Genomic DNA, 11,495 nt, shown 5'->3' with positions numbered 1-11,495 from the left:
GTGTGTATTTTCCTAGGCTAGCTAGACAACATACAAGTGTTTGGATTATGGACAGCCCTACTTGTATTTCAAAGACCACAAAAGTTAACTAAAACCTAAAACCACAACATTCAAAGACCATAAAAGTTGAAGGAAAAAAATTCACCATAGGGGGTTGTAAACCAACACTGAAGCTGACTGAGAATTAGTTGAAATCTTGAACAGGCTTTTGGAATAACATCACAATAATAGCTTAAGCTGGGTAAGAGCTAAACGATAAACTAAATAAAGCACGAGATAGAAAAAGGTTAACCAACAATGCATGTACAACTTCGCGCTGTGAGAATGTTACAACATTCAACAAAATGAACATCAATAGAATATCAATTTTTGTTCTGATCCATCTGTTTTGTAAGTAGAACATAACAATACCGGGATATAGAAAGAAATATGTGCTTAGAGACCTAACATGGACAAAACTTAAATTGTTGAATCTGATATGATAACCCCAACCCCACCAAAGCCTGTTTTTTCTGTATTTGAACCTCACTGTTCAAAACTTGTATGCATCTTTCAAAGGTATGAACATTTCTGTTTTTTTTTTTTTTTTTAAATTTAAAGAATTTCATAATAAACCTGCTTCAAAGAGGTTTCTCCTTCTCAGGGTCTCGTCTACCAGTTTGAACGTCTTCTTTACAAGCTTCTGATCAAGGGCTGTGGTTCTATAGATCTTAAACACACGGTCCACACGATCTGGTGCAGTGCATTGGAAATATGACTCCTCAAATTTTTTCTTTACAAACCTAATCAAAATACAGAAATAGACCATTTAGCACGTGAATAAACAAGAATGTCGAAGGAAAGACTATGAGCTCTGGCCACGTCCTCAAGATCCAAAATATTGGTTCATAATGATAAACCCAAAAAGCAGAAAATAGACAAATATAGTAGAATTAAAAACACAGATAAATTAACTATGCTATCCCATCTAAAGTGCAAGTCAATCGTAATAGCTATAGACTGCTAGAAATCCTACAGAGAAGTTACGTGAATTAATTGTGAGTAGCTTCAGAAAATTAATTTTCTCCCTAGTTATGTGATGAAAAGCAAATCAGGAAAATTCTAGTATTTCTTGAAGAGCCCAAGAAATCCATCTGTGGGATCAATATGTTCTCATTTATAAAAGTACTGCACATGAAAAAAGCTTACTCATAAGCATGCTCAATCTCTTGTTTTCCTGTTGAAACTGACTGGTAATCTTTAAACCACTCACAAGTGTTGAGGGGCACCTACAACCACGGGATATTATTCTTAGATGAGAAAGAACAGTTCCACAGACAGACACCGCTACTAGATAAAATGTACTTACTTTCAGAACCTTCTGCTCAAATATATCAAATTTGTTGAGAAACAGCATGAAGGAAGTTTTCTGCACAAAGAATAAAGTGTCAACTTCCTAACTGGTCTGATTTATTTGCTTTTTTTTAAAAACCCCAAAAGAAGTGATGCAAAAATGTATATAACAAAAAAGATTCATGAGTACAAGCTGATACAAGTGGATATTGTATAATTCAAGATCCCGAACCAAGCATTGTCCTCTAGCAGACACAAAAAACTGACCTCAAAACATGGTTGCTTTAAGACCCACTCAAAGAGTTCCTTGGTCTCCATCATTCGGTTCTTTCTTTCATCCTCAAATAGAGTTTGATCATACCTGAAGTGAGAAATAGAACAATCATAAATATGCAGTTGCATCATTTCCTACTCACAAATTTCAAATCCTTTTGACCTAGATTAATTAATGATTTATTTCCTTTCTCATTCTGGAAAGCTACATGATCCACGTACTGCTACTTATGATCAAGTCCAGATTTGGGTTGACTTAAAAGTAAATGATGTTAGAAATTTCAGAAAGTTAGGAACAGAAATCTTACTCACTAATAGCGGCACAAAATATAACTGCTGTTACACCTTCAAATAGATGAATCCACTTTCTTCTCTCATTTCTCTGACCTCCAACATCAAAAAGCCTATACACTTCTCCACTTTTTTTGTTCTCTCCAACTGGACTGAAGATATTTTGGTAGTTATAAAGCTATCCATAGTAAGTAGAAAGAATACAATGTACATTGTAACAAAACAAAAATACAAAGTCATAAACAATTGCATCGTGCGAGGACCACAAGAGCTGGATCATAATCAAGAAACGAAAGGACATATAAATGTACCTACTTTGACAGGCACAAGTAGGCACTTAGGCAACAGATGAGGGATAAACAGGAACTGCACATCAACTAGTTTAATAATATTTCAACAGCATGACTATGACTTTACACAGAGAAAAGTATATCACGTAGTTCATTGAATGCTACAAGAAGAAAGACGTGTATATAAGCCTGCACTTCAAGGCAGATAGGGCCTGCCTAAAAAAGAGATAGTAGGATGGATTTCAACCAACATATGTTTTGTTCCGACAGAACAAAGAAAACTAAGTAGTGGTTCAGATAGCTCTTTCACTTTGCTTGCAAATCCAGTAAAAGGTAGTAGTTTTTAGGCTCTAGATTAAACCAACACTTCTTTAAGAGATCAAAATGTAAAAAACCACTAAAAGTGAGGTTTTAGGAAATGGACAGTTCAAGGATGCGTGAAAATTCACCTGAACTGTATTTCAACGACACCTGTCGTTCGAATCCGGGCAAAAAGAACATCCTCCTACAAGATAACAAGAAAAATGAGTACTATATTAAGATCTCCAATAAAGTAAATAAAACCAGCTGTAATGCATATATGGTATCAGTGTTAAAGACATCATTAAATAAACAAAGTTTTTTCTCTCTAACATCTTACAATTTTAAATGAGGTAGTCTATAGACAATTTAACATGAATGGAACAGACAAGATTCCTTCATCAAAGAATTTTGTTGTGCTTGGCTAGGAAAAGTATCTAACCAGCACTAAAAGGAGAGTATAAGAGTACAATAAATAGATAAAATAAAAGTAATCCATCTTTAGATAAGAAAATTTATACAATTCATCAGATGCAATTCAAGATACTATGCATGAAGAAAGAAATTATAGCAATTGAGAGTAACTGAACAGCAACTATAAGAACTTGATAGATGAACCACATTTTCCTTTACCAGCAATAGACAAGCAACACTTGCACTTCTTACACTTACACTTCCTATATAAAGAACGCCACTAATGTAATAGAAAATTATATACAGGCATATACGGTAAGCAAGGGCAAGCGTACTGTAATACCAAGTATCTTGGGTGTTAAACAGCATATTTAACTATAATTGTTATTTTTCTTCAAAAAGATGGTGCAGCAAAAAGGTTGTAAGTATTGATTAAAAATGTCTCTCAATGATTTTGTGAAGCATATAAGGGCTTTAAATAACCAACTTAAAACACAAAATCTGCATAATTTAAAATTCAAAAGACCTAATACTGTATCTCAACTAAACAAAACCTAATAGAAATTTAAAATTCAAATCATCCTAAACCTAAGCAACTTATTAGACTAAAATATACTGCCTTAACTAAAAGTAAATTTCAACAATAGCAAGCTGCAGTTTGAATTTTGAAATATTTACCAACACCAGGGTTGTCAAATGGGTGGGCTAAAATGAGATAAGAAAGACAATTGGTTTGGTCCAGCCTGTCAAAGTTATACATGCCAAGACTACCATTCTTTCCAGTTTACATCGACAGTTTGACATCCCTAAGACCAAAACTCAAACATAAAATACTTCCACTAATGCATCTGAGACAAAACTGATATGTACAATTGTGAATTCAACATCATGTTGAGGATAGTTTTATGATAAGAGTTGGAGAACAGATGGTTATGATTTCTTTGCAAATTCAGTATGAAAATAAGAATAGATTTTATTATAGCAATGAAAGCACAACTCTTAAACGGGAAATACCTCATTGATATTTCTTACCTTTGTTGGAATATAATGTATATCAGAAAATCTCTCCAAGTTTTCCATGAAATAATGGGCACAATCTGGAACCTGAAGCTCATTACCACGTAACAGAGTTTCCTACAAGAAAGAAAGAACTCACTCAGAGTAAAGAAAAGTTAATCTTTACTCAATAAAAGATTAAGGGTGTGTTTGTTACGGAGGGAGACATGTTTTCCAATTTTCCAATGTTCGATTGGTCAAAAAATTTCGAGAACATTTTCTATAGGAAAACAAGTTCTTTAAAAATGAGGAAAATGACTTCCCTAGTGAAAGTAGGAAAAACAAGCTCCACAAGTGGCATTCCACATTAATTGTGTCTCCACCCTCCAACACACCTCATCTTCACACCCTTACCCCCATAGCCCCTATCCCCACCACTCCACACCCCTAGCCTACCTCCCATAGTATTTGTCTAGAATATACATAAATGCTTTTTTTTTATAAACTAGATTCATAAATGCTTTTAGGATAAGATTTTTTGCTTACATATTGAACACAAGAAAACAAGTAAGAAACCCACTTATTTTCCTAGAAAATATTTTCTATTTTAAATATTTTCCTTCATTCTGAACACACCCTAAGGGTTCATATATTTCGGATCTTATACCTGATTCAATCATCTGTTTTATTAATCAGAATCTCTGATCAGCTATTGTATGAATAATCACATACTAAAGTGATTTGCTTCAATGAGATTAAAAATTAGAACTATGGAAAGGCAATCTAAAGAAAGAGGCTTTGGGACAAGTTAAAGTAAGACGGTCTATATGCATTGCCAGTTTAGCGCACACAAGAAAAATGAAGGTAAAGTGATGGATTGTGGTGCTAAATATGAATAGTTCAGATATCTAAGCTCAGTCTTTCAGGAGAATGAATGCCACGATAGACAAAGATGTAGCATATAGAGTTAGAAGAGATGACTGATGTGGAGTATTATGAGATCGTTATGCAATGGGAAGATATCAAATATAGTGAAAAGCAAAGACGGGCAGCATGGGAGTGAATGATGGGCCTTTACAGCCCAAAAATATTCCCAAGATGAGTGTCTTAAAAATGTGACAGTTAAGATGAATTTGCAGTCATATAAGTCTAGACAAAATTAGGATAAGCACCTCTGACAAAAGGTGCAAGTAACATACATATTTTTATGACGGTGATAACTGACCAGCTCGCACACACCTCAACTATCCCACTAGGTACCTATTATCTCCCACTAGCTCAAGTATCATCCACTAAGCCCTATAGGAAAAAAGTGCAAGCAACATAGATACACAATAAAATGAGAGAGGGTTCAGATTATCAAGACATGTCCATCCAAATGCACCAGTCTGAAGGTACGACACTTTAGTGAATGAAGGTGCTAAAATGGAACAAGGGAATCCTAAAATCACACGGAGACAAGTTTCCTGAAAAGATCTGTGATATCTAGGAATAAATATGAACTTAGTTAAGACTATAACAAATGGAAAATGATCCATATAGAAAATTCAATTAGTTAGGAATGCGGTCTAGTAGTTTCTGGCTCTTCACATTAGATCGATTAGGAATAAGAGTAAGATTTTAAAGTCTCTAGTTTTGCAGAACTCCTGATTTTTCCTTAAAGACAAACCAACAAATGGCATTAGAAGGAGACGTGAAATTCTCCGAAGAGAGCAGAATATATACTGAACCATGCCGAGAAATCCCAACTTTGGGGTTTTTAAAATACTAGTTACGGATTGAGGCATTGTTGATTGATTGATTTCAATGAATTGATCATTTCAATTATCATTTATTTATATAAGTAAAAAACAATATTTTTGTGAAGTTTATACAAATCAACGAGCCCAAAGAAAGTACTTGAAACTGAAATAAATAATCAAAGTGCTTAACCCAAAGCAAAATTACTTGAATAGCAGGATCTTTCCAAAGAGCTTCAATATCCTGCACCAGATCCTTAGTCAGGCAAGGATAATCCAACCTGCCTCCAATTTCTGAAAGCTTCTCGCCGATCTCCTGGAGCCAAAGAAATACGTGTTTATGTTTATGCAGTTAAGTAAGACAAGCAATCTCATTCCTTCACTTTCATGGGTTTCCCTTGGCCAAATGACTTCAAGATGACAGCCCAAATATTTGGTAATTGCATAAGAACGAATAACACAAACCTTATTTTCAGCTGATAGAAGATACTTTGAGGCCTCTAATTCATTTTGAGCTAATTCCTTTGATCCATCATGTAATATCTGTTATGGAACCAAGCACCCACCATGTAAGAATGTCAGTATCCATGACACATGGTAATTGACACTCATTATCAATCATGTGTATGATATTTCTATATATGCATGTCTCTCTAACAAGCAGCACCTATTTTGCAAAAAAGGAAATAACCAACACACCCTTTCAAGTATTCCGTACTTTTATTGTCTGATAAACATTGGCATGAATCACAGGGATGTAGTTCTTTAGCTCTGCTTCATCAAAGCCAGTTTGGAACAAGAGTTTTATCTGCATGGCAGAAATAATAGAGCACACTGGAGTTAAGAGAAACACATTTTGCAGAACATATGATAAAAGTAAATAAAATTTTGCTCTCTAACAACTTAAACTTTAAGATGAAATGATACATTTAACACGTTATCATAGCAGGCAAAAGTCTTGGGTTCGAGCAGGGACGGAGCTAGGGGTGGAACCCCCTTTGCCGTATATACAGGTAAAATTTAATTTTTATGTGTGTATATATTCCATAATAAATCCATTTGACACAGCCAAGAAGTTTATCTCTGTGGTCAAGGGGGTTCAAAATTTTCCCAAGGTCACTAGTTAAAGTCTCGCTCACTGCAGTATTTTCCCCTATTTTACCTTTCGCATTCCCAACAACTTCCAGCTATACTTGTATCATTTAAAATATTGATGTTGTTGAGTACTTTTCAAAAAAAGAAAATTGGTTGTTGAGTACTAAATATGTATTATTATATTAGTAATTCAATCTTTACACATTTTTATAGAACCTTTACAATTTCAAAGATAATATATGATTGAAGGGGCACAAATCCGGTGAAAAAGAGAGTTTAAAATAAAGTAGAACACTACAAAATGAAAGGAAAAAAAGACAATTTTTAAAAAGGGCTTGACGGAGCAAAGGCAAAAGCAAGAAGAAATGTTAAATGGGGCATGACAAGACGTATTAAAATTTAGTGGGTTAAGGTAAGTCTTGCCCTTCGCCGCTTGCTGCGTTTATATTTTTGTAATTTTCGCATGTTTACTTCTTCATATTCTAAACCCCCTTGGTGAAAATCCTGCCTCCGCCACTGGATTCGAGTCTCACCACTACCCATTATCAGAAAAAAAAGTTCACGCGATTGGCTCATCAAAAAGAATCAAGCTCGGCAGTTCAATCTATAATTTATCATTCACGGACATTGATAAGATCCATCCGGCACATGTGGTAACACGTTGAAGACACAATTAAGTAATAAAGATGTGTGGCAACTAAACCTTTTAGATAAGATGGTCACACACTTCAACACATTAACATATACATTTTGGGAGTAATGAAATCTTAATAGATATTTTATAAGATCTCTTGCCTGTTTAAAAATCGTAGACTTCCCCGAATCTCCGGCACCTTGAAACAACAGAAAAATCAGCATTCAGCAAGCACAGTCAAACAGGACATTAACCAGCAAACACACAGCAGTAAGTTTAAAATATGGCAAAAGAATACTATAAGATAAGGAAGAATAAAGAATTCGACAAATAAGTCAATCCAGAGGTGGAAGTTCCTCTATGCTACAACAATATTCCAAAGAAATTTTTTTCACTATGCTTCCTCCACCAGCATCTTATGAAGCAGAAGCTTCGAGTTAAAGCAAAGTTCAAAACCAATTGCCTCCTCAAATATAACAAGTCTGAATGTAGAAATAGAATATGCCTATAGCCTGTAGGCATCATAAATCACTACATGGGTATGGTGGCCATAAAAGGGAAAGGCAAAGCAAAGACAAAGTAAGAAATAACTAGATCATATGATAATTGAAGACTATATTTTTTTCCTTATTTACCAAGTAGAAGAAGTTTCTGAATATGCTTGTCTGCCTTTGTTTCTTGTTCAATCCGTCTTTCTATCTCTGCAGTCTGAAGACACATGATCTTGTCAGGACGCTGGGGGTTATGTAAGAAATATTTTTCGCTCTCCTAGCTTTATAGACAGCACTATGGACTATACCAAAATTCCAAATCTATTTCATATAACTCAAACCTGGGTATTTTCCTCATCATCGGCTTGACTGTAGTGTTTGTTTCTGCTGCACAACGAGCCCATGTTTTCGAAAACCACCGACAGCATAGGCCTGCGTGATAGTCAAACTAGGGATCTCAAATCTGTTGTTACAGCTCCTTTATGATGTCCATGTATGCCTAATTTTCAAAGAGACAACAATTAACAGAATAAAAATAAGCCAATAAGGTACTTATGCACAAAAGACTATACTGCAACTGCAGTTCAATTGCATCCACATAATAATCAAAGTACGTCTCCCTTGTCCCATGTTTGCATCTCAATCCAATAAAAGTTCAAGATACCCTTCTCCAACCCCCAGAGTTAACTAAGGCAATTATACACAAATGTATGAATGAAAATGCCACACGATCACTTGGGAACTAAGTTCAGGATTTCATTGTTGCAAGGAAACTCAGAAAGAGAAGAAACAAAAGGCAGTTGAATCCTCATTATTAATCAACTAAGCCTCAATGGCAAATTAATTAGGGTCAGCTACATGAATCATCTATTTTCTTTCAAACCTTTTTTGAAAATGATTTTCTTGAGTCAAGCGTCTATCGGAAACAACTTCTCTACCCTGCAAAAGTAGAAGTAAGGTTTGCGTACACCTACCCTTGTCAGACCCCACTTGCAGGAATATATATTTAGGGTATGTTGTTGTTGTTGAACTGGTTTGTGTGCGTTTCAACTGTCATCTATACCCCTTTCACTCTATTCAAACATATCTCATTCCAATAATTGTAAATTAACTTCACGAGATTATCACTATTAACCACAAAATTATACCATACATTACAATTAATCACTTCCAAAATAACAAATAAGTGACTAAAACCCCCTTTAATTCATCCAAGATGACACAACCTCTTCACAAATTACCCACCACTCCAATAATAATAACAACAACATAAATAAAACTACAGTTAAGACAGTCAATTCAACACCGTACTCACTAGCATTCTTGATTCTGAAACACTCCAAACCTTTAAAAACTAACCCCAGAAAAAAGCATTTAAAAAAGTAACAACTTAACATTTATACATAAAGATATTTGTGTAAAAGCTTAAAAACAGCTACCAACTTTCAATTTTCCTCTTCTTTAACATTCAATTCAATCATCTATTTATTACAACTAACATTTTTAGATTCTGAACCACAACAAGCCCTAAAACATTTGGAAATTAAGCATTTTTTTTCAAAAAAAAAAACAGCAAGATTACATTTTTATATATAGAGAGATAATAAATATGTGTATTTAAGTGAAAGACTGTACTAACCAGAGGATCTGGAAGATGAAACACTGATCTGATGAAAAGAGAGATAAATAAAGAGAGAGAGTTGAAAGAAACAATGTTTTTATAGAGAGACAAAAGAAAGACAGACACAGAAAATAGTGTTACCTAACCATAGTGAGTCAAGGTTCAAACTTTTGACTAACCAAAAAACAAATACACATTTTTAACTTTTTATATCTTTTTCTTTTGTTTTTGCAACGTGCCAACATTAGTGCTTCTTTTCCTTATCTTCACTTCTTTTTTTAGTATTCGCACTAAAGCCCGGTTATTATAGATTTGTGTAATATAAAGTCCTATTTAGGTGAAAGTACTTTTTATTAAAAAAAATTCATAACCAAGACTCGAACTATAAAAACATTTAATTAAGAAAGGAATAATTTCATCTTCAACGCCACTTTTATTCAAATTGCATACAATAATTGTCTTAATTACTAGGGCTTGCTCAAATTGGGTTTTTTTTTTCAAAAGAATATTTATAATAGTGTACATGTTTGAATGTACTTGGATAGAACTTTAAAAGTGAAAATTAAGTAGAAAAATATGTTATAAATTATTTTTCAAATTTGAAATATAATCTCAAGTTAAATTTGAAATTTTTATAGTCAAAAATTAATTTTCAAATAAAAAATTTTAAAAAAAATGAAAAAATTTATGGTCAAACTGATTCTTAGTATCTTTTTTTTTCCTTCTTTTTGTTCACTTTTATTCTAAAAAAAACAGAAGAAGGAGACTACTAGCACATAATATTTGCACATGGCTCATTAACAAATACTACATTTCATTTGTAGTAACATTTATTCACTTTAATTACTAATTCTTAAAGGCAATTATTTAGTTTAAATATAACTGCAAATGGCCAAAATTACTTTGAACTTTATGGAATGTTTATACTTTTCTCGGGAAAAGGCATAAATTCCTCTTAAACTTGTGTTAAAAAGTCAGTTACACGCTCAAATTATTGTGACGATCTATTACACATATAAGCTTATTCAAAGTAATATTAATACCCCATTAGAACGTGACATGGCAAAGAAAGTGTCTTCACCTTCCTTAAGGTGCATGAGAAGAAAAAATTATATGCTAAAATGACGAATTTCAACACATGGCACTATTTTATTGGTCATTATATAATTATGTATTATAATTTTTAATATATTAATTATTTCAATTTTCTTTCTTTTTTTAATATTTTTATTAGTGGCCCCAATTTCTTTAAAGCTTTTACATTTTTCTTTATTTTGAGTTCTTCTTCTTCTTAAGGAATCACTGCATTTGTAGCTAATGATTGTTTGATGGAAGCACATCCAACACTCTACCCATAAAGAGGAACTCTTAAAAATAGAAAGGGGTGGAGAAGATGATGACTTTCATCAAAAAGTTAATAATTTTCAACTTAAAGTTTGTGATTTTTTCGTTCGAACTCGCCGGAGGATTCACCGGAGGAGATCACCGAAAAAGAATCATGAGAATGATAATGATTTCTATTGAAAATTCTATGACATTTATGCATAAAATTCATGATTATATTGTCTAAATTTTTCAAAAGTTCATCAAAGAAAATGATTTCTCAATTTTTGTCTTCTCTATTCTCGCCGGAGAACTACCAACCACCACCACAATGTTATTTTTATGTCTCATATCATCAATAGCATATTTGATTAATCAATTACACATAAAAAGATACTAATGAAATGATTGATTTGCATACATACTTATCAAGATTTTTAAAGAATTTTACAGATCTGAAATTTTTTATTTGTTCTATCGACCACAATGGTGTTGCCCATCGCCTATCACCGCCACCAACATCTCTATACTTCATAATCGACTTACTGACTCCTATTTTCTCTTCAAATTTTTATTTTCCCCTTCAATTTATGAGCAATGGAGAAGGAAGAATAAATAGATTTTAAAAAGAGATATGTATGGTGAGAGAGGGAAGATGCCCAGATTTTTAATTTTTTTGCAAAAGTTAAAGAAAAT

At 33.3% G+C, this 11,495-nt stretch overlaps 1 protein-coding gene across 1 annotated transcript; it reads right to left on the bottom strand.

Moving 5' to 3' along the window:
• Positions 1 to 242: 242 nt before the first annotated feature.
• LOC125837687 (guanine nucleotide-binding protein alpha-1 subunit) lies at positions 243 to 9,638 on the bottom strand. The gene is made up of 14 exons (XM_049516768.1): positions 9,495 to 9,638; positions 8,197 to 8,354; positions 8,000 to 8,072; positions 7,526 to 7,563; positions 6,354 to 6,443; positions 6,101 to 6,178; positions 5,844 to 5,951; positions 3,933 to 4,034; positions 2,636 to 2,691; positions 1,914 to 2,048; positions 1,600 to 1,693; positions 1,349 to 1,408; positions 1,189 to 1,268; positions 243 to 782 (listed from the first exon to the last, which is right to left on the bottom strand). Exons 2-14 carry the CDS (start codon positions 8,281 to 8,283, stop codon positions 605 to 607), a joined length of 1,179 nt encoding a protein of 392 aa, XP_049372725.1. The 5' UTR covers positions 8,284 to 8,354; positions 9,495 to 9,638; the 3' UTR covers positions 243 to 604.
• Between the last annotated feature and the right edge of the window lie 1,857 nt (positions 9,639 to 11,495).

Source organism: Solanum verrucosum, unplaced genomic scaffold, assembly GCF_900185275.1.
Source record: "Solanum verrucosum unplaced genomic scaffold, falcon-dt-bn FXZP01000133.1, whole genome shotgun sequence".
NCBI lineage: Eukaryota > Viridiplantae > Streptophyta > Magnoliopsida > Solanales > Solanaceae > Solanum > Solanum verrucosum.
The sequence above is the reverse complement of the archived record's forward strand: the minus strand, read 5'-3'. Positions and strand labels throughout refer to the sequence as shown.